Genomic DNA, 27,856 nt, shown 5'->3' on the forward strand with positions numbered 1-27,856 from the left:
AGCACGCTTCATAAGAATAGTTGTATTTGAGACACGAACTATATTGACCACAGATTTTCCTTTATCTTGAGTAGAAGTAGGTTGTTTGGAATTCGATGATGTTTCCGCGTTGGATTTTTTTTTCAAATTAGACGGATTTGGTTTCTTTGGACACATGTCACATACCATCTATGGTCATCACCACAAATTGTATATAATCCATCCTTCTTTGAAGTCGAAGAAGCATTTGATGAAGAGCCTTGTTGAGTATTGGAACGCCGATCTTGAGAAAAATCACGTCCTTTACCATGATCTAGTGGAGCATTCGAGGGAGATCTGCTTTGAGATTGTCAATCTTGAGAGGAGAATCTTGAAGTTGAATAAGGCTCTGTTGCATGCTGTCTTAACTGAGATTGGTGCTTTTGACTTTGGCTATAACGTTCTGTGCGATCATGTTGTGAAAAGCAAGCGCTATTTGAAGATGTGTCACCAGGGAGAAAATTCCCGTAGGGCGCCGATTATAGCCAAGACGCTTTACATAGGCGATTGCAGCATCCAAGGTGGTAGGGTTATATTTGTGTATATCGTCCTTCAGGGTTGGTTCAAGCCCGTCAATGAAACTGTGTAGTTTATCAGAGGGGCTGAGATTCTCTATCTCTAGAGTTAGTCTCTGAAACTCTGTGATGTACGTGGCCAAGGAACCTGTCTGGCTCAGGCTACGAAGAGAGGACCGGGCATGAAAATCCGCATTGGCAGGTTCAAACGCTTTGCGATTTGCGCGCGGGAATTTATCCCAAGAAGGTGTGTGTTTACCATCTGCAACCCGTCCGTTGCCACCAAAGAAATGCTGTGTCCTTGAGCAAAGAACTAGCAAGTGCAACCTTTTTGCTCTCTACTAAGTCGGTGTTGAACAAGTAGATCCTCCATTGGTCCAACACGCACTTGGCGCGGTGACCATCATAAGGCTCAGGCAGTTTAACATCTAGCTTCTTCTTTTGAGCAACATTAAAATTTTCATAAAGTAATTGAAGTTTGCGATTGTCTACCTCGTCAGTTGGATCTGGTTCGTTTTGTTCGTCCACTGAAGCTTCGGAAGAAGTTGGTGAAGAAGCATCATTAGTCGTCCAAGAAGTAGTAGGACGACTCCGAGAAGTGTTTTGCGTCTGCATTTGATCCAAGCGAGTGTCAAGTGATGCGAGACTTGTGGAAAGTGCTACCATCTGCTGCATCATTTGATTGACCTTCTCCGTCCTGAGAAGTCGGCATGGTTACGCCTCAAAGGGAACTTGAACAGGTGCAGGAGCAATTTCTGGGACGGTTACTCCGGGAGTTGAAACTATGTTTGGAATGGGTTCCGGCTTTGGAGTATCTCGAATCACAATGACTTCGGGTTATGGAGTATCTGGGATAATGATCACTTCACGTTCCGGCAGAACCTCTTCGGGTGTAACAGACTTGGACACTCCAAGTCAAGAATCAACCGCGACAGCACCAAATATCACAATAGATTTGCATTGGCCCGGCGGAGTTCCGTGCCTAGAGATATTGGCCCCAAAGACTGGCGCCCCTTTCGGTATTTCTTTTTATATTAATCAGTTCAAAATACAAGAGAGTGGGTTGGGATTCACTCTCAGACTCTGCGTTCAGATGCTCTGAGAAGTGAGGCCCTCACCACTAATTTAAAGGTTACAAGGGATGCCCAAAAGCAGAGCCCCAAAAGCTTCAAATCAAAAGCAATTGCTCTCTCTCTCTCTCTCTCACAGAGAGTCAAAACTTGAAAGCAAAAGCATTCTCTCTGAAAGCAAAATTTGCATCGCTCATCATTTTTAATTTTTTAAATTTTTTTTTCAGCTTCCGCGATTTTCCAAAAATTAGGGTTTTTGCTGTCCGCCACGTCATCACTTTGTGACATACCCCCCTCTTGAAAGCATTGTCATCGACCCCGATTACGCCTACAAAACCGACAAAAGCCATAAATCGTCTTAGCAGACACTGACTGTTAGTACCTACGTACTAGGAACACACATCTAGCACAAGTACAAAATCGACAGTCACATCACACGACATCACAGGACATCACCAGACATCACAGTACATCACATGACATTCAACATTCATTCGGAAATGATGAGCGACACAAATTTTGCTTTTAGAGAGAATGCTTTTGCTTTCAAGTTTTGACTCTCTGTGAGAGAGAGAGAGCAATTGCTTTTGATTTGAAGCTTTTGGGGCTCTGCTTTTGGGCATCCCTTGTAACCTTTAAATTAGTGGTGAGGGCCTCACTTCACAGAGCATGTGGACGTAGAGTCTGAGAGTGAATCCCGACCCACTCTCTTGTACTTTGAACTGATTAATATAAAAAGAAATACCGAAAGGGGCGCCAGTCTTTGGGGCCAATATCTCTAGGCACGGAACTCCGTCGGGCCAGTGCAAATCTATTGTGATCTGTGAATTGTTTTGAAGTGGTTATTTGGTGCTCGCGGTTGATTCTTGACTTGGAGTGTCCAAGTCTGTTACATCGGGAATCTTGTCTATGTACAAGAGGTAGGAACTTGTCTGTGGCGTCCGTCGACCATAGAGCACGCGGGGGAGTGCGTGTGCGAGTGACAACGCGAAGGGGAGGAGCGTGGGCGTGAGAAGAAACCTCCAAGTTTAATGTAAGTCTTTTGATGCCTTTTTACTTGTTACTTGAAAGTGTGGTTTCACATGGGGTTATTAAGTAGGGGCTGACCAGCCAAGTTGGGCACCTTTAATAATTAAAAACTTATATGGCTGCCAGCGTAAAAAAAAATGTCCAGCGTAAAGACTTTGACGAGCTGTCGCTTGGGGGAGATGAAACGTTGCGCATTAAGGCCATATGCACGCGACCCTTGGGGAAAGGGTGCGAGCGATTGTGTAGCAACGAAGAGGTGCCAGCGATTGGGTGTCAGCCAACAGCAAGGGACTTGAACGAATCAGCCCAGCGATTCAGCACCTAGGGTCATACCCCCTCGGAAAGGGTGGGAGCGCAAAAGAAAAAAGGGGGGGCCATAGCTGACTGCACTTTTTCTTTTCACATGAAGGGGTGCAAGCTTGAACTCGAAGAGGCACATCCCCGTGAATAGCCTCATGAAGAGTCACGAGCATCACCGGTACGCCCCCACATAGCTGTAACGCTGTCCTTCTGTGTGTTTTTTAAATAGTATTGAAACATAAGTAAATTTAGGCTACCTCATATGCTCGTGTGTGTGCGCGTCACCGTTCAGTTGCTTTCATACAACTTCTGGAGAGGGGGGGAGAGGGTAGTGGCGAGGGTGAGAGGCTCACAACCTTCGTGTCCTAGAAAAAAAATTGCTCTGATACCACTTTGAAGAACACACTTACTTGTGTGTATTCATAACTGAACTTAGATAAAAACTGAAACTGAACTAGAACTAGAGACCATAGTTACCCGGAACGGGAACGGGGAACGGGAACAAGAGGGTCCGGAACGCGACGGGAACGGGGAGGAGGAGGGGGCACCGGAATGGGAACGAGGCCGGAACGGTCCACTAAAGTAAGGCTTGAATTACCTCCATTCAGCTTAGTCCCAAATAAACTCCTAAACAACCCCAAATCTGCCCCTTAACCTGCTCTCAAACTGCACTAAATATGTTCCCCAGATAGCCCCAAATCTGCCCCCAAAAGCCCACTTTTTTGCCCCCAAATGCCTACTTTGTCCGTTCCACCCCGCGTTTCACCGTTCTGCCTCATGTTCCGCCTCGTTCCCTGCATTCCGGAACACCGTTCCGGTTACACCCCGTTTGGGAACGGTGTTTCCTTCCCATCTCCGTTTCCGGAACGGGACTCGTGCGGAACGCCGTTTTGAAAAGTTTGGGCTGTGTTCCCCCTGTTCCCTGTTACACTGCTAGAGACAAAGACTCAAGAGACTGAATGTGTGTTGATTGATTGAAATTTGTTACAAGGGTGTTTCTAGATAGAAATTGAAGAGACATGACGAAAAGACATGACTATAGGTCAAGAGACATGACTCTAGGCCAATAGTCGTGTCCTTCTGTTGTAGAGTCGTGACCCTTCGGCGTAAAGGTGCAGCCATTGGCTGAAGAGTCATGGCTATTCACCGAACAGGTGCGACACTGGGCGAAGAGACGCATCCTTTGGAGAAGCGGGGGTGTTGGATTTGGTGCGTCTTCGTATCCGCAAAAGAATCAAGTGAAGAAGTACAAAGACAAAGAATACGTCACAATGGTGACATTTCGTATTCAAGGATTAATGATATTCTTGACCGTTTAGAGGGTGCTGCAATTTTCAGCAGGATAGACCTTTCTTCAGCAAAATCATGGCTGATCACAAAGAACACTTGCAGATTATTTTGAGATATTACGTACAAATGTGCTGTACATTAACAAGAAAAAGAGCGAATTCTTCAAGGATCGCGTGGAGTATCTTGGACATGTGATTTCTGCTACAGGGATTGTAGTGTACCCCAAGAATTGGCCTTTACCTCTCACTATTTTAGATGTGCGTTCTTTCTTGGGACTTGCCAATTTTTATCACACCAAAGTTCACAAGTTTTCGAATATTGCTTCTCCTTGGACGGAATTGACAAAGAAAGATAAGCTACATTGGACTCCTGAAGTAGATAAGTCGTTCACCGCTCTTAAACATGCTTTGACGACAACATTAGTCTTAGCAGATCCTACTCAACCATTTGATGTAATGACAGATGCTTCTGATCAAGCGTCAGGTGCAGTCCTTACGCAGAATGATCGCGTCATAGCTTTTGACAATCGGAAATTTTCAGCAATTCAGATGCAATGTCTAGTATGTGACAAGGAATTTTTGGCTATCATGCATGCTTATCGCACTTGGAAACAATACCTTCTTGGCGTAAATTCAATGGTTAAAATCGATCATCAGCCTTTGATGTATATTTTCACTCAACCTATGATGAATCCTCGTCAAGGAAGATAGGTTGAATTTTTGGCAAATTTCCACATGGTAATTCAGTATGTGCTTGGTTTACAAAATGTGGTTGCAGATGCTTTGAGCCGCATGCCTCGAGCAACAAATTATGCCTTAAGTGACGTGCAGATGGAAATTCTTGCCTGTTTCAAGAATGAATACTTAACAGATCGAGATTTTGGAGACGCGTTTCGAGCTCTCAAGTCATCTTACACCTAGCTCACCCAAAGGCAATGCTCAAATTCTAGTGGTGGTTGATCGGTTTTCCAAAATGGCGCATTTCACTCCTTGCAAGAAAACGGTTTCTGCCTTGGATGTTGCAACACTGCTCGTACAACATATTTTCAGATTGCATGGATTGCCAAAATCCGTCATTTCAGATAGAGATCTGAAGTTCACAGGACATGTTTGGATTTCTCTATTCAAATCTCTTGGCACCACCAATTTCTTGTTCAGTTCAGCTTATCATCCTCAAACAGATGGTCAAACAGAAAGAGTGAATCAAATTCTGGAAGAGATGCTTCGACATTACATTCAGACTTGCTTAGCATCTTGGGAGGATTACTTGCCCCTTGTGGAGTTTGCTTATAACAACTCTCCTCATTCAGTGACTGGAATGACCCCCTTTCAAGCAGCATATGGACACACTCCTCTTGTGCCTACGAACTTTGTTCTTCAACACAAAGTAGCGTTAGTAGATCAGTTGGTTCAAGAGATGCAAGATGTGCTCATACAGATTCGAGATAAACTAGTTCATGTTTAGCAAAAATATCAGAAGCAGACCAATAAGCATCGTCGTAATGCAGAATTCAAAGAAGGAGATTTGGTTTTATTGTATGTGGCACCCCATCACTACAAAACAGTCAAATCAGTCTTTTCCAAGTTACGACCTCGCTTCTATGGACCTTTCAAGATCATCAAGAAAAATTCGGCTGTCAGTTACAGGTTGGAACTTCCACCTTCATGGGGGAAGATACATCCGACATTTCACATTTCTTGGCTCAAATAGTATATTCAAGGAGATTCGCATGTTGCAGACTTATCTTCTTATTTACCAGAAATGGAAGATGAACATATTATTATGGTTCCAGAAAAAATTCTCAATGTTCGTCAGAAAGAAACAAGACAAAAAATTACAACTGAGTTTCTTGTTAAGTGGATAGACTTGGATGAGTCAGATTCTACTTGGCAAACAAATGAAGACATGCAACAATACCCTCACCTACTTCAACAATTCTTTGACAAACAGTAGATATTCATTTAATGCATGGGTTATATTTAAAGAGGGAGGGAATGTCATGATTGTGACTAATATACATCATATACATACACTCACAAATGCCGATAGGCGAAGTGCCATGCCAAGGAGGACCCCTACGCTTGGATGGTTATGACTCTTCGCCCAAAAGGCATGCCTCTTTGCCAAAAGCCACACTCCTTCAACGATTGGTCACACCCCTTTGCTCTTTGGGTGCGACTCTTTGCCCAATGGTTGGAGCTCTTCGCCGAAAGGATGTATCTTTACGTCTAAAGTCATGTCTCTTCACCAAGAGACATGCCTTTTCACTAGTGGCTCTTCAATTCCTATAAAAGGAACCCTTTGTACTCAATTATCATTCATTCAATCAAACACAGTCTCTTGAGTCTCTTGTCAGAGTTATCTTTCTAGTTCTAGTCTTGTGGAGAAATATAATAAACGCATATGAAGTAATACATAGTTCTTCACAGAAAAGATGACTTAGGATCCAGTAATTGCTCTACCAGATCTCAGGAAGTCATTTGTGGTCCAGTTACCAGTGTGATATGTGTGGCAATAGTATTGGGGTAGTGTTAATGCAAGATGGTCGGATAGTAGCTTACGAAAGCAGAATCTTGCAAGGGCCAGAAAAGACTATGCAAATCTATGAGAAAGAGCTACTGGCCGTGATTCATGTGCTTTCTTGCAAGGGCCAGAAATGACTATGCAAATCTATGCTAGTCTATGCAAGTCTATGAGAAAGAGCTACTGGCCGTGATTCATGCGCTTTTACATTGGAAACACTATCTGTTAGGTGCTGACTTTGTTGTTCTAATCTATGTTCCACTTTCAGATTGTGCATGTGGAAGGCAAGAAGAATGTTGTGGCTGATGCGCTATCAAGAAAGCCACAAATTTCAGCTGTGTCAATTCCTTATTATCATGAGCTTGATGACATGAAGGAACAATATGCTACTGATGTAGATTTTGCAAATCTTTAAACAGCTGCAAGATGGACAACACCATGAGCACTATCTCCTTAGGGATGGTTTTATGATGATGCATGACAGACTATGTATCACTAGGTCATTGCGACATAAGGTTATGGTAGAAAGTCATGTCCCATTGTACGCAGGGCATCGTGGTATAGATGCAATAGTGAAATCGGTAGAGACATTCTTTTATTGGCCTATTTTGAGGAGAGATGTGGATGCCTTTGTCTGAGCATGCCTGATTTGCCAAAAGGTTAAGTCTGACAAGCAAAAGCCACCAGGGCTATTACAACCACTACCTATTCAAGATAAGCCATGGGAAAGTATTGCTATGGATTTTATCTTTGATCTTCCAAGAAGGTCGATAGGGAATGATGGTATATGGACCATTATTTGCAGGTTTAGCAAACAGGCCCATTTTATTCTTGTAAAAAAGAATATAAAATCTGATCACATGTCACGATTGTTTATGTACAATGCGTTTAAGTATCATGGTATGCCATAGTCTATGGTCAGTGATCATGATCCTCGTATGACAAGCCTGTTTTGAAGAAGCTTGTTTGGAAACATAGCCACTACACTCAAGTTTTCCTCCTCATTTCATCCACAAATCGATGGATAGTCAAAGAGGCTAATTCTACTGTCTTAGATTTGCTGAAATGCTATGTGTCAGATAATAAAGGCAAGTGGGAACAGTATTTACCCATGCTTGAGTATGCATACAGCAATACGGTGCATTCGTCAACATGCAAGGCACCTTTTGAAATTGTTGAGGGTGGCAAAAACTTTCCTCCCATTTTGCACACAAAGGATAAGATTTTTGAAGCAGATCGATATGTAGAGAACATGGATGACATGTATAAGAAAATCAAGCTTGCCTTGGAGAAGACTCCGGCAAAGCAGAAAAAGGGTGATGATCATCACCGTCGTGAACTCTTGTTTTCACCTGGTGATTGGGTTCTTTTGCGGTTTGAAAAGGCAAGGTTAAAGAAGATGAAGGGCAAGAAAAGGTTGTTTTCTAAGCTCAGCATGCGTTACTATAGGCCTTTTCAAGTACTTGATAAGGTCAACGATGTTGCTTATAGGCTGAAATTGCCTGACACTTGGAAGATTCATAATGCGTTTCACATGAGTCTTCTAAGACCCTTTGTGGGTGATGTGCCAAAAGATATGCTAGATGAAGATCAACCAGAAGTTGAGGAACTTGATGAGATCTTGGTACCTGAGCAGATTTTGGCACATAAGGAAAGAAAAGTTTAGGGAAAAGTTGCACAACGCTATTTGGTGAAGTTAAAAAACTATCCACCTATGGATGCAAAGTGGATGGAAGGGAATGAACTTTTGGAGTCACCAAATGTATTGCAGCTTTACCTTGAGGCCTTTGGGTTACGTAGGTAGGCCTTTGGGTTACAACCTATGTATGCCCCAACTCAACGTGTTCAAAGGAGGGGTAATGATGGAGCTAGCACATTATATGTACACACGGATTCAGTGCAATAGAAGTATACATCGCTCAACAAGTGTTAAAGGTACAATACTCACTTCTATGATAGATGGAAATGATAAAAATATGAAGGTTTCATTAAGTCATTTGTATCTAGGTTCCATGACCTTTCTTGCAGATACATGTGATGATAAAAGGGTGCTAACCACGATCCACACTAAATCATCTATGGCATGTATATCTGGCATGCAATCGAGGACGTTTGCGATATCAAGAGGAGGTATGTCATGAGGCTGTGACAACCGCTAACCTTAGTTCTTGGTTTCTTTCCCTTGATTTTTATTTAATTTTCGGGACCCTCTTTTTGAAGCCACAAATGGCCGGACTTTGTATGGCCAGTATGAAACGGCCGACGGTCGAGAGTTTCACCCGCAATAGTAAGAGCTAGGTCACCACAAGTTGGTCGAGCCAGTTGGCATTGAAATCCGAGTAGTAAAAGGTTGGCTAGGCTCAGTTCAAAGTCCCACACAACACTTATAAGTTGGTGGGTACTAGGAAATCAACACCTTTGCGAGGTGGGTAAGGTGATGACCTTTTATGCAATTATGGTGTGTGTAGACTGTCCATCTTTATTTGACAATGAAAAATTCTTGATAAGCTGCTGGTTTTGGCCTATACAAAAACTCTCAAAATCAAATAATGCACAACACCGTTGTCAAAAGCACATGGTTGGTACCACAACCCTCCCTGCCAAGGAAAGATGTGTCGAGCTCTAGTGGAGGTGCTTCCTCCAGATGCTTAGGAGGGGTGCAATGTGCTATTTTGGCATTAGATCAAATCCAACCTCCACACCCAAGTATTGCACAGGTGCTTGAGGTGCAACCCAATGAAAACCTGATTGAGGGGACTAATGAGGGGTGGGTTTGCAGTGTGAATGGGAATGGATGGAACATAGCCCAAGCGTTCCGAAACGGCGTTCCGGACGAGTCTTGTTCTTGAAACGGAGTCGGGAACGTAATGCCGTTTCGAACGGGGTGTAACCGGAACGGTGTTCCAGAACGGGGGGAACGAGGCGGAACAGCGGAATGCGGGGCGGAATGGGCAAAAGTAGGCATTTGGGGGCAAAAAAGTAGGCTTTTGGGGGCAGATTTGGAGTTGTTTGGGGGACATATGTGGTGCAGGTTTGGAGGCAGTTTTGGAGTTGTTTAGCAGTTTATTTGGGACTAAGCTGAATGGAGGTAATTCAAGCCTTACTTTAGTCGACCGTTCGGGCCCCGTTACCGTTCGGGCCCCCCCTCCTCTTCCCCGTTCCTGTCACCCTCTTGTTCTTGTTCCCCATTCCCGTTCCGGGTAACTATGTGGGTTTGTCCTCTTTTGTTGGCCTTTGGTTGCTGATGATAGCAGATGCTGGTGAGAGGCTTCTTGCAAATTTTGGATTGTTGTTTCTCCAAGATAGCCTTCACCCACTGTTGGCCTCACATTGTTGTTGCGGCCCTTGGAGCATTCTTGAGGTGGTGATGTCTCTTTTGCTGCAATGCGCTGTTGTATACGGCCTTGGAGATCTGGAGTTGGCTATCGCAGATTCTTTGGTGGAGTTTTTGGCCTCCTCTCGATGTCATGGTGGCCTAATTTTGCTCAGCTCTCTGCTACTTTCTTCCCTCGCTCCCTTATTCCTACCTTTTGTTGTATCACCTATCTTCCGTAACTTTGCATCGCTGGTAGTTTTTCGCCTTTGGTTTGTAATCATTGAATGGTTTTTTTTCAACTATCAGATCCGTGTTTGCAATTTTGATGACGTAATAGAAAAAGGTACCAAGCCCGAGAGAGAGAGAGAGAGAGAGAGAGAGAGAGAGAGAGAGAGAGAGAGAGAGAGAGAGAGAGAGAGAGAGAGAGAGAGAGAGAGAGAGAGAGAGATTTTTTAACGTCCATAGGAGGCTGAAATCGGCCTATGAGACAAATCAAAGTACATGGGGTGGGTGTCCTCTGGATATCCTGTGAAGGATGAAAAGGTACAAAGCAAAAATAGCTATCCTGTGTAAGGACTGAGGGAGGAGGGAGGTGGTACAAGGGTGGGGTTCTAAAAACAGGGGAGAGATGCAATCCTATATGCTGGGGTATATACAATCATGAAAGAAATGCCATCATATCTCTAGCTCCATCCAGTCCCGTAATCAGGGTGTAAGACATGATGCATGGGTGGGTGAGGTGTGAACAATCCCCGTAGGATGGCGGCTGGATCTGCAAAAGCTCAGATGCGTCTCTCCTCTAGAGATCTGTAGTAGTGCTCCTGGATCTCTCTGTGGTGAAGTCGGGGTGCCCTACGCCCATGGGGACGTGGACATCTGCGAGCTCGGACCTCCTCGGCCTGCTGTAGAGTCACTCCTCTCTGAGTAGTCTGGGATGGTGGTACTACTGTGCCCCTCTGGAAGAAATCTGTAAGCTGTCTTGCGCTCGTCTCTCACGACTGATGATGTCTGAAGGAGAGAGTCCCGGTGCTGCTGTGCCTCTATGAGGAAGCGACCGAAAAGTCGCTGGTCTCTGGACTGAAGAATCTGGTGTAAGGTGGGCTGATCTGCAAACAAAGTCGGATATCTGCCTCTGATCCCCTCATATGCTCTACATCTGCACACAAAATGCTCCTCACTCTCAATGTCTGCTGTGCAAAGTCTGCATATCCTCTCTGCCCTGGGGACATGTACAGCTCTCCCTGCCTCAATCTCTAGCTGGTGTGATGATACTCTGAGCTGTCCAATGACGACCCGTGCTCTATGTGGCATGTGGACATCCATGTATCTCGGTCTCTGGATGAAACCATCTGCTAGGATGGTCAGGAAGTGGTCTCTGTAGTATTGCCTCTTCGTAGGAAGAGGCTCTCTGGGTGTGATCCATGTCTCTCGGATGTACAGCTGCCAGAGATCCTGTCTGAGAACTCGATGCCTCTCATGGTGTGAGAGGTGTATGTATGGGGAGTCAAGATCATACCGAAAAGGGGGCAAGTGTGTGATGTCCAAGCCATGGGATGTGAACCACTTTGTGACCTGTGAGTACCATGCTCTGGTGTCCCCCTCCTGATGTAGCTGTATCGATGCCTCGAAAGCTCTGCGTGTGAGTCTATCTGGTGGAAGCTCTCGTATGCGTTGGATGAAGTAAACTGTTTAGAAGAGGGCGTCTACTAGCATCGGGGGTGTCGCTAGCTCTGCTCTGATGATGTCGTGTGGTACTGATGGTTTGCTATGGAGCAAACAAGAGATCATAATGATCTGTGGGCGCTCTATCTGTGTCCAGAGAGATGTTGAGAGTCCTGGTGCCCATACTGCGGCAGCGTACATCATGGCAGGTGTAACTAAAGTGTCAAAAAGCCACCCCTTGGTGTGGGGCTCCTGGAAGTGGGCCTAGTGGCATCTGTGCTCTAAGGTGGCCAATGCTGCATATCCTCGTGTAAGCCGGTCTCTGGCTGCCTGGGTCATGGAAAATCTGCCCGTGGTGCCAGCGAAAGTCACCCCCAAATATACATATGAATCAACTACCTCAACCTGTCCACCTGCTACCATGAGCACTGCTCTACTCCGGAGTGTCTTGGAGGTGTGGAAGATCATGACTTTGGTCTTGCCAAGGTTCACTGTGAGCCCTCGATGTGTGCAGAAATCATCCAAGGCGTGTAGGTGGCTCTGTAGTCCCTCCTGTGTCTCAGAAACTAGAATAATATCATCTGCATAGAGCATAATATGGACTGGTGTACTTGCCAAGTCGGAGCCCGCCCCGCCTGCTCGTAGGATGTAATCTGCTATCTCGTCGATGTAGAGGCCAAATAGGGTCGGGGAGAGGGGGCATCCTTGCTTCACACCAATGGTGCTAGCAATGGGGTCCGATACTCCACCTGGGCACCGCACTCTACCTACGACCTGTGCATACAAAGAATGAATGGCCCATATCATCTCAGATGGTATCTGTAGCTCTTGGAGACGCTGAAAGAGTCTCTCTCTAGGGATGGTGTCAAAAGCCTTGCGGAAATCCACAAAGCAGCAGTAGAGTCGCCTCTTTCGTGCTTTCGCTCCGTCGATCAGGCAACGAAGCACGAAGATGTGATCGATGGTCGAGAAAGTGCGTCGAAACCCTGCCTGTCGTGGTGCACGTAGCCCTGATGCATTTGCGTATGTGCTGAGCTCTGCCTCAAGAACTGCCCCATATAGTTTGGCCAATGTGGGGCCAATCATGATAGTCCTGTAGTTCCGTGGGTCCAAGGTGTCGCCAGATTTGTGGATCGGCACAATGGTGTGCATGGTCCACTCCTCTGGTAGTCCCTCAACCAAAGCGCGGTTGAAGAGACGTGCTATCAAGGGGGAGAGGGTGTCTGCTGCATAGATGAGGTGCTCGCTCTGTAGTCTAGTGTGGTCTGCTGAGCGGCCATGCTGGAGGCGTCGAATGGCCCTCTTCTCCGTACTAGCTGTGAAGAAAGTCGAGGTGGTAGGTCGAGGGTCGGGTGGCTCCGGGATCAGTGGCTGCCTAGGTATCTGGTATAGGCGCTCGGCGTAATCATTCCAGATCTGAGGATCCTCCAGGGGGGTGGTAGGACGTGGCTCTCTGAGAATCCTCCATGCGGTGGCGCAGTCTGTACTCATGAGAAGGTGGTATAGCTCAAGCTCCTGTGCCTCTTCGAAGGCCCGCCGTTTACGGCTTGTGATGGCCTTCATCTGTTGCCGGACCTCGCTCTCAGTGATCTCCTCCAAGGCTTGTCGAGCCCGTAGCTGCCTGTATAGATCCCTACACTCCTCGTCGTACCATCGGTTCTGGGGCATCGTCCCAGAGGGTGGAGGTCTACCAGTGTGGGTAGTATTTGGAAAGCAGCTGAGGGCTGAGGTGTGTAGAACTGCGGAAAGCTGGCTAGTGAGTGTAGAGAGTGGTGTATCTTGGTCGAGAGTGTAGATCCCCTCGTAGACATGTGATGAGTAAACTCTGGCTAGCTCATGTGTGAAATGTATGGTGGTGTGTGGTGTGAGTGTGGGTGGTGTGTGTGAGATGGGTGAGCCAGTGAAAGAGAGGGCAAGATATGCATGGTCAGCCCCAATAGGTAGTGGTGGGATGGTGAAGGATGTGAGTAGGTGAGCTGCCTCTCTGAAGCCAATGATGTAGTCCACTGTACTGCCGCTACTGGGTACTGATGGTGGTATGCAAGTCAGGCCTCCAGATGATGGCCATTGCGTCATCCCGTTGTAGATAACGAGACGGTGCTGTGATCCCAAGCGAAGTAGATGTCGCCCGTACGGTGTCGGTGTGGTGGTGTCTCTAGAAAACCTCTCTGCCTCTGTGTTCTCCATGGTGGAGAGTAGCTCTGGGTCGTCAAAGTCGTAGATGTCACACTGTCTACTCTGTGTCCTGGCGTTGAAGTCTCCCGTGAGGAAAACTTCTCCAAGCCTGGAGTATTCCATGATCTCCTCCCTTAGACATGCATACGGTGAAAGTGTATCATCCTCCTCCTCTCCGCCCTGCGTATGAGCCTCATCTGTCTCTCCTCCGCCTGTATGTGCAAATCTAGAACCACTGGGTGCGAAGTAGCAAATGGCAATGTAGAGAATGTGTTCATCAGAGAGCTCAATCTGCACCCACATGTAGCGTGCTCTTGGGTCACGGGCTACTATCCGTATCCTGCTATGGAGTGAGCGACGGTAGAGGACTACTACTCCGCCAGATCCTCTAGTGGTGTTGTGCCGTGTGCACTTCCTGTATGTAGACTCCCACTGATAATCCTGTACTCGGGGTAGACCTCTCTCTGAGCTCTCATGTGTCTCTGTGAGTAGAATGACGTCTCTGTCATGTATCACCTCCTCCAATCTCCCTGGGTGTGTCCACAGAGAGCCGTTGCAGTTCCAAACTGCCATGTGTATCTCCTCATATAGTGTCCCATAGGCCGCGAGTCCCTATGCTATGGCCTTGCCATCGATGATGACCCAGCTGTCGCGATAGGAGGCTCGTTTTCCTTCATTGCGTGCTTGTTGGATCCGGGGCATGCATGCTCTTCTATGCTCCACTTGCATTTTTGTGAGGTCGTCATCTAGGTAGATGGGGGGGCCCGTGAGACCTCGTAGGATTACCCTCTTTCGGATGAAAAGGGTGCGGGGTTCTTCCGATGGGAATTGGAGTATAAGAGGCCTCTTCTTGGTGAGGTCTTTGCCGGCTCGCCAAGCTTTGGTGAAGGGGGTTGGGTCTTCTACTTTGTAACCAAGTGTGTTGCATAAGGTTTTACCATCTTTCTCGGGGGTGGATTCCTTCCCTTCTTCAATGCCGGTGACTCGTATGTTGAGGCGACGGGCATTCCGCATCTTCTCCTCTTCAAGGGTGGTGTGTACAAGGAGAGCTTCTTCCTTGTGGGCGTCCTCTTTCGCTTCTTTCTTGGGTTCTTCTTGACCACTTCTACCCATCCCTCCTGTGTGGCTTTGAGCTTGTCTTCCAGGCTCTCGGTAAGGGCTTTAGTGAGTTCTTCTTTGGTGGCCTCCTTTGTGTCCTTGTTGAATTCCCCTTCCTCGGGGGTAAGGGATGCGATTGAGGCCTTGAGGATGGCCATTTGCTCATGCATCTCTTCCTTCTCTTTCTTCCATCCCTCAAGCTCCTTCTTTTTGTCTTCCTTCTCCCTTGCCCATTCTTCTTTCTCTTTGTTCAAGACTTCTACTTCTTTCTCAAGTTTGGAGAGGCGGTTGATGATAGTGGTGATGGCGGAGTCGGTCAATTTCTTGTTTTCTTTGATCGTGGCGTGTAGCTTGTCCTCCATCTTGGCCATTTCATCCTTTGTGGCCCCTTTTGCCATAGCCGTTCAGGGCAATTCAAGGGGAGTGACTCAATGGGTGAGGTCCCTTTGTATTGAAGGTTGAAAAAGGTGAAGAGAGAGAGAGAGAGAGAGAGAGAGAGAGAGAGAGAGAGAGAGAGAGAGAGAGAGAGCTTTTCCACATGTTAAACCTTTCTCACCTTGTTGGTTTCTCAACCTGTGCACACAGAGAGACGTTTTCTTGGAGATCCCTCCAGTCCACAATCATATGGCAACCCTCCTTCAGATCTTCTTCTATGGTGGATACTACACCGCTTATGGAAACCACTACGGCTGCTCCTGACCCCTCCCTATGGGCCTACGATATCACGCTAGAGGATATTGCTACTATCAAGGATGCTACTTGTTACTATGTTAGTATGTTGGATCGACTTTTGTTGGCCTCATGGTAGAACATTCTCCCTTTGGCTCAAAGTTCACGAGTGGCTTCAATTTTGCACTTGGAAGGTTCTGAGGCAATATTTTGGAGCTCATCATGACGGGCCACGACGTCTTCTTGGTGAATTGGGCTAAATTGCTGGCGATGGGGTTCTGGTGGAAAAAACGCTACTACTTGGTGCTCCTTGCTGAGGCGCTGGCTGCTCCCTGTGGGTACTGTTCTCATGATCCAATGAGTGAGCCAAGGGCTCTTTTATATGCTTCTAGAAAGAGAGGCCGAGTAGCAGGAGTGCCCCCACGACTCCACATAGTGGATTTTTTTGTTTTAAAGGTTCACTTATTAATATTTTAACTTATCAATAAGAGGTGATTCACATGCACTAAACTACCTAGGCCAGTTCTAATGATTAGGGTCCTAAATGTGAACAATTTTGATGCCCATTGTCTGTGGGACACCTAATACTGCCCTGCAATGCAATCATAGGGTATGCAACTAACTAAAGTGCTCGGGCATGCATGTCCTGTGAACAGGCTCACAAGGTTGCCATAACTCTTCCTAGGCTGTCCTAAACCTAGAAGTAGGAGTTACAACTTGTCCACATGCACATAGAGGTAGATGTGCACGCGACAAATCCCTCTTTCAATGTCACTTGCACATCTAACCCTATGTTCATGTAGACAAGCAACTTCTATCTCTAGGGTTTAGGACAGCCTAGGGAGTGTTTTGGCACGCTTATGAGCCTTGACTTAGGACATGCATGTCCATGCACTTAGATTAGTTGCATACCCTATGATTGCACATGAGCACAACGAGTGTCTGCTGGCACTGGGGAGTGTTCCCATACAGTTGCATTAGTACCCAACTTGAAGCACCTCTTATAAGTAGTTAGTTAACTCAATAATAAGCGACATTTTAAGAAATTACGGGTTTATAGTGGCATTGCTCGACCCAGATTTAATTCCATAATATAAGTGACCCCATGGGTCATGTAGTAGGAAGGGCACCACGTGCCAACCGAAAAGACTTTTAGCACTTCAAACGGAAAGAGATGCACAACACACGAGACACGGAGTGGTGGAGTTCCACCCCAAGAGAGCACTGGCCCCAAACCCTGGCGCCCCTTTTGGTATTTCTTTATATTGCTTGAACTCAGTACAATGCCGGTACTCGCGCTTTGCACCTTCATCCGGAAGAGTGTGAGAGTATGAGCCCTCTGCACATTTTTAAAGTTGTCTCAGGCCATCCAAAAGCAATACATGAAACCTTAGGCCATCCCAAAAGCAGTACATGAAAAGCATTCAATTGGTCAAAAGCTCAGCGCAAAAGCAAAAAATCCGTATGTTGCCACGTTAGCAATTGTTAGCGCAATTCGTGGCGTCTGTACAGCCTGTCAGCGTAAAATGCGGGGCATCCATACAAGTTAGCCATGTCATCAAATCAGCTACGTAGGGGTTTTTGTGTGTATATGTGAGGGTCTTGCTTTAGTTAAATGACCGTAGGCACTTGGGCCCCCATCGAACGAGGTCCCATAAGTTGGTGGGAACTTCTTTAAGTTTTAGGCCACTCGGGATGACTTAGTAAGTTGGTAAAACTTCTTCTATGTTTCTTCTTCTTGTGCTGCTTCTTTTTAGGGTTTAGATCCCTCAACTGGGATCAGTCGGTCGGCTAGGGTTGGGTCTCGGAAACCCCAACGTGCCGGGTCTTTAGTGGCTTGACACGTGAGCAATTTGTGACAGGTCACTTCTCAAGCATAAGTTAGTATCCTCAATACAAGCACCAAGTACCCGCAGTACAAGCACCCTCATCCCCATTACCATGGCGTTTTTTCATAGCATCAGCCGGCAAGACCAGATCAGCCCTAGCGTTAGCAGATTTCAGCCATAACCTCGTCATACCGTCGCAGATCCAGCCATCGGTACCAGCGTTTTCAGTTTTCAGCCCAAGACAGCAGATCAGCCATCGTTTTCAGATTTCAGCCCTAGCCTCATCTTGAGATCGCAGTTTCAAGTCAAATCAGCCCTAGCGTTTTCAGTTTCCAGCCCTTAGCCTCGAAATCCAAGTATCTACCGCAAGATTCCATCAACATCTCAGCATCTAGGACCATTGTATCATCATTTGTGTACTCTAAAGAAAATATCTCTCTAGTGATAGAGAGGGGGTCCCTTGGAGGGGGTTTGGGACCCCATTTAGTGTTAAGTCTCCTTTCTCTCTCTCTCTTTCACTCGCAGAACCTTCACTCACAGTATCATTCTCTCTTCTCTCTCTAGTCTTTTCACATCTCTCATGAAATAAAAAGAAATTTGAGTACACACTGAGTACTCATCCTGAGCATTCACCATCAATCACTTCCGCTACACATTACATTCAAGGTGAGGTACTGATACCGAGCTGCGTGGGCCTTCCTTGTGGTATGCCAACAACTCCAGGTAATCTGCAAAGAAATCTTCATGGACCCACACTGCCTCGTGGGTTCTGCGATCCTAGAACTTCAAAAAGTACCTTGCTTGCTAAAACAGTGCCGAAAGTAATGTGAGAAAATTTTCTCCGGCTCCATGACTTCAGCTTCGTCTACGATCTCAGGCTCATCTTCTTCGAGAATCTCCTTTGGGAGATTTCCCTAAAACAACTTCAACCAAGAAACATGGAAAACATTGTGCATTTACCATGAATTAGGCAACCGCAATTTTATAGACATCATTTATCATTTTAATGATTGGAAATGGACCATATATCCAAAAAGACAACTTTGGACACTTCTTTTCTACTTATTTAAGCCTTTAATTCATGATTCTAAGATACACCCAATCCCCTTCCTTGACAGTAACATCCTGACGATGCTTGTTAGCCTGCCTTGAATAAGATTCTTGAGCCTTGCTTAGCCGAAGCTTCATACTCTCAGTCGCCTTTTCCAAGGAGTGGCTCTCAGCATTGGCATCAAGCAACTGACATACCGATCTAGTCAACAAAGACTGGAACGACTGCCAAATGTTGCCTCATACAGAGTTCTACCAATGGCATGGAATACGAGTCATTCAAAATGTTTGTACTAATGAGTGCTACTGTTCAAAATGCTTGTACTAATGAGAGCTACTGTTCCCAATGAGAGTGTTGATCATGCATATATAACTGCAAAACATCAAAGGTTGACTGATTGTAATCCTCAATTTGACCATGTGATTGTGGATGAAATGCAGATAAAAAATTTAACTTAGTGCAAAAATTTTCAAAGGATACTTGCCAAAAATTTGACGTAAACATCTCTGAAATAATCGACTTTGAAAAACTACAAAAGGAATACCAATTCTTAATGACAAAACATGCTACATCTTGTGCTGTGACTATGGCCCTACAAGGAATCAACATGCAAGACTTATTGAAACTATTAACAATGGTTAAACATTATCTATTCCTTGAATGCAAATTAGGTGGAAGATTAGTCTCAAAATCCATGGAAATGTCCTAAAACGGGCCTTTGGGAAGAGGTAACGGCATCAAAAGACCTTGCTACTGACCCCTAGGGGCTCAACTTTTGACAAATAGAACAAGGCATAACATATCTAAACACCTCTTTTCACATTTTAGGCCAATAAAAGAGTCTTTCTACTTTTTCTAACAAGTGGTATTCCCTCGGTGCAATATGGCTTCTCTAAGAGAAGGTAACACACAAAGATGATGACAAAAATACAAGAGACCATCATGAATGAGATAGTTGTTGGGCCTTGTGTAGCAAGAGCCTGCAACCATTGCTTACCAAACTTGAAATTTGCATACTGCTATCAAAAGATACCCTGTTCAGGGAGACTATGGACCTTGATTCAAGAGCCAAGATTTGTCCTTTACGACTTAATGTACGTGCAACTGGGTTAGCTTTACCTGAGTACCTCTCTATAGTCTTCAAGTCCTTAGCCATTAAAGTGACATAAATTAAAGCCGATTGAACTCCTCTACGTAGCTCATGCTTGGCCTGCACATGAGAGATTAGTGGCGAAGACGGAATGCCCTACTCATCTCGAATGACCATGGGAGAGGGACCCTCTTGAGAGTGTAATGTGCAGCGGAAGTGATTGATGGTGAATGCTTAGGATGAGTGCTCAATGCGTACCCAAGGTTCCTTTTACTTCATGTGAGAGATGTGCAAAGACTAGAGAGAGAGAAAAGAGAATGATACTATGAGTGAGAGAGAGAGAGAGAGAGAGAGAGAGAGAGAGAGAGAGAGAGAGAGAGAGAAGACTAACATCAGATGGGGTTGCAAACCCCCCTCCAAGGGCCCCCCCTCTCTATCTTTAGAGAGGTAATTGCTTTAGATTGCACAAATGCTGATACAATGATAATAGATGCTGAGATGCTGATGGGATCTTGCTACTAATGCTTGGATCTGCGAGGCTAATGGCTGAAAATGCAAAATGCTAGGGATTTGAGGCTGGATTTGCAACTTGACGAGGCTATGGGCTGATCTGCTAATGACGATGTTGAGGGTGCTGATGATAACAATGTAGATGGGCTGAAATCTGAAAACGCTGGCTGATCTGCTGTCTTGGGCTGAAAACCAAAAGCATTGGTATTGATGGGCTGATCGGGTGCTGTAGGTTGACAACGCTATAGTGGTACTCGTGTTGCTGGGTACTGTTATTGCAAGTATTGCTTCTCTGCCTGGAGAGGAGACCCCTAGGGTCTCCTATATAGCTAATAAAGCTTGGAACGGGCAGTGTCAATTTGAGCCCCCCCATGACTTTATCAAATGATGCTTCACAAAGGCAAAAGTAGGAACTCACAAAAGGACAAAGGCAAAGGTAGAGATAGCGGCGATAAAGATTTGACAAAGGAGATCGGCATGGCACACGTGGTGGCGGCCACAATGGCCACGATGCCAGATTTCTAGTGAGGTGGCGGTTGCCGCAACTAGCTTCATGCTTGTGAGCAGGAGAGAGGGGCAAGAGAAGCTCCTACAAATGATTTGAACCCATGTGTTGGATTTCAAGTTATCGGTGTTTGAACTTGTGGGTTGGAGTTCAAGGCACATGTGTTTGGCAAGGAATCAATGTGACATATAAAAACACTATGGATGAGTGCACCAATCAATTGTTGTCGGCCGGATTCTGGATAGGATGTATTTCAAAGTTCATTATCTAGGAATGTTTGGATGTGATGTGTTACAATTCATGAATGGGGATTGTTGGAAGTAGGGTGGTCTATAGTTCAATTTTCTATGAGGCAAACGGTGCTCAAGATGACATTCCAAGGTAAAAAATCAAGATGGCATTCTTCCAAGGTAAAAAGATTGGTGGCTGCATAACGGAGGTGTATCCCATTAGTAGGCATACTACTGGGGTGTCCATGATAGCTTCTCATCGACTTGGCCTTCCTACATATGTGCACTATGAGCTGCAGAGAGGGTGTCAAAGTTATAGCATCTCAAGTGAATGGAGTGTGATCCCAATATTTATTTTGGCTTTAGGTATTTATTTTACTTATTTGTCAAACTCTGGGTAGGGCAATTTGCAGACTGAACAACTTTAAGCACTTTAAATAACAACTGAATTGAAAGAGATGCACGACACATGAGATGGGGAGTGGCAGAGTTTCATGCCGAGAGAGCACCGGCCCCATACCCTGGCACCCCTTTTGGTATTTCTTTATATTGCTTGAACTCAGTACAATAGCCTGAGGCTCTTGCTTTGCTTCCGCTCGTGCGAGAATGCCAGAGAAGAGGTCCTCAAGTGATATTTAAAGGCCCTTGGCCTCTCAAAAGCAATTACATGAAAAGCTTCAAGTTTTAAAAGCTTTTGGTCCAAAAAGCTGCCAGCACTAAAAACAGTCAACACTTTTTGCGGGATTCCGTACTGCCACGTCGGCAGACTGTCAGCTCGTTTTTTGGGCGTCCGTACAGTCTGCCACGTCATCAGCGTGTTAGTGCGACTTGCGGGGGCTCCATACAACAGTGCCACGTCATCATTCTTTACGCTGGGGTTGTAGTGTGTGGGTGCTGCTTTGGGTCACTTGGGCCCCATCGGATGGGGTCCCATAAGTTGGTGGGAACTCCTCTTTAAAAATAGGCCACTTGGCAAGACTTTGCAATTTGGTAAACTTCTTCTGCTGCTTCCAAGGTTGAGGCCCCTCGGCCAGGATCTACAGGTTGGCTCTGTTCTTCAGTGGCTTGATATGTCAGCAGTTTGTGATAGTAGGTCTTCTGGGCTTGACACTCTAGCTGGATAGGTATCCTCTTTTCTTCAAAGCTATCCTTTGAGCTACACGCTCCCTCTCTAGAGCCACTCTTTCCCTTTCAACTATGGGCGATTGAGCCTCCTATTGTAGCCTCATCTCCACCATTGACTTGATCAAAGCCTCCATAGAGGTTGGTGCAATCCATGGCAAGGAAGGAGACAGAGGAGACGCCTAAAACCTCCCGCCTTGTGTAGGGAGTTTTTTTTCAACTTCAGACTCATCACCTTCATGCAAAGTATCCTATCGGCTTCGGGTGATGACCATGCACTGAGTATTGGGGTACTGTGTTACTCGGGGTACTCTGGTACTGGATCCTTGGTATTGCTTGGAATCTGTGCTTAAGAATGCATTTTCTCTTACCCAAGCTCAGCTCCTTGTGGATGCACCCCTTAGTGGCCTTGGGCTCACACCAAGGTTGCTTTTTCCCACCTCACGTCGATTGGCTTGTCGTAATGTGCAAGGTTTGCTCTCCATGAGTGGAAGTGAGGATGTGTGAGGAGGTTGGACAAGCCCTTTTTTTTTAGGTTACGGTTTACCTGCCACTCTTCAAAAGCATAGATTAGAGAGATGGACACGCCCAAGTTTTTCTTGGGTTCCATGCCAATCACAACCAATGCACTAACCTACCTAGGCCAATTCTAATGATTAGAGCCCTAAATGTGAGCAGTTCTGATGCCCATTGCCCGCGGGACACTTGATACTGCCCTGTGCAATCAAAGGGTATGCAACTAACTAAAGTGCCTCGGCATGCGCATCTTGTGAACAAGCTCACAAGGTTGCCATAACACTTCCTAAGCTATCTTAAACCCTAGAAGTAGGAGTTACAGCTTGTCAACATGCACATAGCATTATATGTGCATGTGACAATTATGTACCATGACGTGTTTTTTTCACCTTTGGTTGTATCTAGAGGCTGGCTACAGACATATTTTGTAACTGGCAATTGGCCTCTTTGTCATGACTCATTAAAATGGTACAAGCCCATGAGAGAGAGAGAGAGAGAGAGAGAGAGAGAGAGAGAGAGAGAGAGAGAGAGAGAGAGAAATGAAATGAATGAAATGAAATGTTATATTAACGTCTTCGAAAGGCCAAAGTGACCTATGAGACCAGAAAGTTACAATGTGGTGGATCTGATACAAAGGCAGAGTCAGAGTAACAAGATGACAAAAATGAAATGACAAATGTCACAATAAAATACTATGGAATCCTAAACTACTAGGTGTGAACTAAGCAGCTAGCTGGGATAGCTAGATCACAAGAGATCCAGCATCGGTTGCTGTCGGATCTCATCAATCTCCTCCATGGTCAGTAGTTTGACCGGGCGTCGTGCATGTCGAGCCAAAGTGATCCGAATCCTTTGATGTAGCCTCCACCGATGCTGTGTAGTCCTCCGCAGTCGTGGGCGTCTGGATCTCCCCAGCTCAGTCGCTCGGTCGATCAGTGTGCCTCTGGTGTGAGACGACGAGTTGTGCTGTGGTAGTAACTCCTCCGAGCGTCCAGTGGCAGCTCTAAAGAAATCTGTGATCTGTCTCTGAGACTGGCTAGCCTGTCCTCTCATCAGGCTCTCTCTGTGTCTGCGTAGCTCGAGCAAAAACAAACCCAAGCATCTCTGATCCTCGTATTGCATGACTTTGGAGAATGGTCCAAAGCCCTCTCTGAACAAGCAATGGAATTGGCCTCGTATCTCGTAGTAGACGGGGCAGTGGCATGTGTAGTGCAACTCTGTCTGAGGCTCGATCTCACATAGGGGGCATGTCCTGGCCTCTGTTGGTATTCCGCTGTATCTCCTAGTCTCGATCCGCAGCTGGTGTGAAGATGTGTGTATCTAGCCGATAGCACATCGTATCCCATGAGACAACTGGGTGTCCATGTATCTGGGCCTCGTCACAAAACCATCAATCGTAAGCTGGAGGAGATGCTCTTTGTAGAAAGCCATCTTCGTGCCCAGCTCCTGTGCTGGCTGTATCCATGTCCTCCTGGTGTCTAGCTGAGTCACGTCCTGGCGAATGAGCCTGGTGATCTCGGATTGTGTAAGAGTTAGAGAGGGTGCATTTAGTGAGTACTCGAAGGGAGGCAATCTGTCTATGCTGAACCCATGCGCCTGAAACCATGATGTCATCTCCCCATACCAGCATGTTGTATCTCCGTGCATGGCTAACTGTTGAGAGGACTCAAGTGCAAGGCGGGCATATCTGTCTCTGGGAAGTTCCCACATGCGGTGTATGAAGGAGACAGATTTGGTGAGCGCCTCAACCACTAGTGGGGGGGCAGCTAGCTCTGCTCGAACAATAGCACGTGGTACTGAGGCGTTGGCTCTAATGAGCCGCGAGATCATAGAGACCAGAGGCTTCTCCATGTCCCCCCCATCCATCACTGCTGCCTGTCCTCCCGTGATGATCCAATGAAGGTCCCCAAATCTCAGCTCCATAAAGCAATGCAGAAGCCACCAAAGTGTCAAAGAGCCAAAGCTTCGTCCGAGGCTCCTGAAACTGAACCTGTGAACACATCCTTTCCAATCTACCCAATGCTACATGGGCTCTGGTCAGTCTAGTCTCTGCTGCCCTCCTCAATGAAAATGCTGGCCCACTAAAAACCACTCCGAGGTAAGTGTACGCATCTGTATACTCCACATTCTCCTGGCTGTATGTGAATGCTGGCGTTGACCTCCTGATCCACTGTGGGGTGGTATTAAATACCATGACCTTGGTTTTACCAAGGTTGACGGACAAACCACTTTCCTAAGCAAACCTATTCAAAGCATCCAAGTGACGTTGCATCCCCTCCGGAGAGTCGGAGATCAACACAATATCATCAGCATATAACAATAATGGAATCCATGTCCCTGCCAGCTGTGCACCTCTATCACCATCTCTCTCAATGTAATTAGAAACCTCATCCACATACATACCAAATAGAGTAGGAGAGAGTGGGCAGCCCTGCTTCACCCCAATAGTGGAGTGAATCGGTGTGGATAGACCCTCTGAGGTGCGTACCTGCCCCACTACTGACCTGTATAATGCCATGACCCCCCAAATGAGCTCTGTGGGTACTCCCATCTGCTGTAATCTGCGCATCAATCTAGCTCTAGGCATTGTGTCAAATGCTTTGCGGAAATCCACAAAGCTACAATAGCTCCGTCTCCAGCGCGATCTACCTCCTCAATGATGGCTCTGAGTGTCAAGATATGATCAAGAGTAGAAAAACCCCTCTTGAACCCTGCCTGCCCGGCTGCGCGTATCGCCTCCCTCTCTGCCCATCTACTCAGCTGCTGCTCAAGAATAGATGCGTACAACCGTGCCAATGTGTGTCCAATCATGATAGTGCGATAATTCCCAGGCTCCATAGGGTCTCCCGACTTGAAGATAGGTACAATAGTAGATAGGCTCCAAGTAACAGGCAAGCCCTCACACATGGCACGGTTAAACATCACTGCTAGAAGCTCTGCTAGTAGATCTCTGGCATGCGTGAAATGCTCAGCCACTAAACCATCATGATCGTATGCTCTCCCAGTCCTCATCCTGTCAATGGCCTTCCTCACCATCTCCGCGGTGAAAAAAGCACCTGTGTGTGGGCATGGATCGGGAGGGTCGGGAAGGGGGGGTTGCTCAGGAACTGTGTACAGAGATGATGCGTATTGGCCCCAGTCCTCTGTAGAAGTGATGGCGGGGGGGGGAGAGTGCTCCTGAAAGAGCCGCCATGCCTCACGTGAGTCTTGACTCAAGAATAGCTGATATAGATCCTGCTCTAGCCGGGCCAAAAATGCCCTCTTCTTCCGCCGCACTAGGCGTCGGAAGTCAATCTGTGACTGTCTGTGAGTGATGTCCCCCAAAAGCACCTCCCTCTGAAGTCTAGCTCTAGTGTCACGGCATTCCTCATCATACCAACTATTCTGGGGCATGCTCCCCGAACGGCGTCTCTGCTCAGGCTGGGTATGCCTCTGCTGCTGCATCATGTAGTGTCTGTGTCAATATAGTAGTAAGCTCCTCCAGAGGTCGCCCTTGCTCCTCTGTGCATAGGCGTCTGTAGATCCCATCTATGTATACAGAGTCTGTCTCCCGTGTGAAGGTGTAGCGAGTAGAGAGAGATAGTTACAGGCATATTTTGTAACTGACAATTGGCCTCTTTGTCATTAAAATGGTACAAGCCCATGAGAGAGAGAGAGAGAGAGAGAGAGAGAGAGAGAGAGAGAGAGTTAGTTACAGGGATGATGTGCTCAAATTTCTGGTGGAGAGTAACCGCAAATGCGTACCTAACCTAAAACAGGAGGAGCTGATTCAGCTGTCAAAGGTTTGTCATGCAAAGATCATGTTGCAGATAGAGAGAGAGACAATGGGCAACAATAACTCGAAAGGTAGCAAGGATGAAAAAGTATCAAAGGGAAAGGGAAGTAACTCTGCTTCGACGGCAACAAAACAGAATGACACATGCCAGCTAACTGATAAAGAGATTGGCAAAGCCATGACTATGTCTCAAAACGTGGAAAAAAAGTGTTGTGGAAATTCAATGTTTGACTCGTCCATTGAGCATAGTATGGATGATGCTGATGTACATAGTGGCATACCGAAAACAGACGTTTGTAGCGAAATGTTTGCAGTTGACATTCGCAACGACCTGAAGAAAATGCTCTTAGATTTGTTACAGAATGACAGTGAGGTGGAACTTGTGTATATCAAGCCCAACTTCAAAGCACGGTATGGCTATGCACTAGATAACAAAGTTTTGGGGCATCCTTCTCTCTTGTCCCTCCTATCCTCACTGGAGGATGTCACCGTCATTGGAAGACATGATAAGAAGGTTGTTTTGCGCTCATCTGAGTGTGCAAGTGACAAACGAGAGGTAAAAGAGGAAGTAACCCATGGCACAAATTCTGTCAGGGACATGACCGTGACTAGTGGGTCATTTTCCTGAATGTCATAGCAGAGCAATTCTCAACCTTGCCAATGTATCGATTACCCAGCCAAGCTAGCTATAATGTAATCTCTCTCTCTCTCTCTCTCTCTCTCTCTGTGGATAGATCTGTGAGGTCTCTTTGCATTGTATCTTCTTCCTCTCTCTCAAAACAGGTCTGATAAATCCTTTTGTGTCATTTGGGATTGTTCCACAACGTTAAAACTTCTTTTCTTGTTCAAAACAGGTCTGAGGTTTAGTCTCGACGGATACATCTTTGGGTCTCTTGCAGGAAGTTAAAACTTCTTTTCTTACTTGTGTGAAGAGCCAAATTGAGTATCCTTTTGGAACAACCGATCTTGAGTTCAAAACTCGTCCTGCTGATCTTAAGAGGTCTTGGATTGTTCCTATAGGCCTTGAGTTCAAGACTGGTCCCGCAGATCTTTGAAGTCTCTTGGGATTGTGCCCGCGGTTGTACACAATTTTAAGGCTTATTTGAAGCTATTTTAGATGCTGGTTTTTCAGCGTTCCGTGCTTGTAATAAAAATAGAACTTGCGTAAAACAGGCTTGCAGTTGCAAAGGAGGAGTGCAAAAGAGAGAGAGAGAGAGAGAGAGAGAGAGAGAGAGAAAAGAAGAAGAAGAAGAAGAAGAGAGTTTTAACGTCGTAGGAAACTATCCTAAGAGACCTTAAAGATCTAGCCGACGAGGAGTTGAGAGAGAGAGAGAGAGAGAGAGAGAGATATTACATCTCCCATGTGTGGTAGCCATTGCCCTCTCAAGCAACAAGTCTTGAGTTCAAGACTCGTCCTACAGATCTTTGAGGTCTCTTGGGATTACTCACTTTTTCTATCTGATGTCTTAAGAAAAGTCATCAAATTTGGACCGAGAAATGCATGTCGGCCTGCAAAAAGTACTTGCCAAGTTTCTCAAGTCTTAAATGCAGACGCCATATACT

At 46.1% G+C, this 27,856-nt stretch overlaps 1 protein-coding gene and 1 pseudogene across 8 annotated transcripts in view; one reads left to right on the plus strand and one right to left on the minus strand.

The window, feature by feature from the left end:
• Positions 1-27,427, plus strand: part of LOC147430394 (uncharacterized) — a 66,711-nt gene extending 39,284 nt beyond the window's left edge. For 6 of the 8 annotated variants that reach the window (XM_086494849.1, XM_086494850.1, XM_086494853.1 and 3 more), the window contains one exon: positions 26,216-27,144. In XM_086494849.1, the coding sequence (XP_086350975.1) occupies positions 26,216-26,921 (706 nt within the window). In that variant the 3' untranslated portion in view covers positions 26,922-27,144. The other 2 variants (XR_015185785.1, XM_086494855.1) reach the window with 2 other exon arrangements.
• LOC147430395 (uncharacterized) lies at positions 10,698-13,457 on the minus strand (annotated as a pseudogene).
• Positions 27,428-27,856: the final 429 nt, after the last annotated feature.

This window comes from Adiantum capillus-veneris, chromosome 22 (assembly GCF_014529385.1).
Source record: "Adiantum capillus-veneris isolate H3 chromosome 22, ASM1452938v2, whole genome shotgun sequence".
Classification (NCBI taxonomy): Eukaryota; Viridiplantae; Streptophyta; class Polypodiopsida; order Polypodiales; family Pteridaceae; genus Adiantum; species Adiantum capillus-veneris.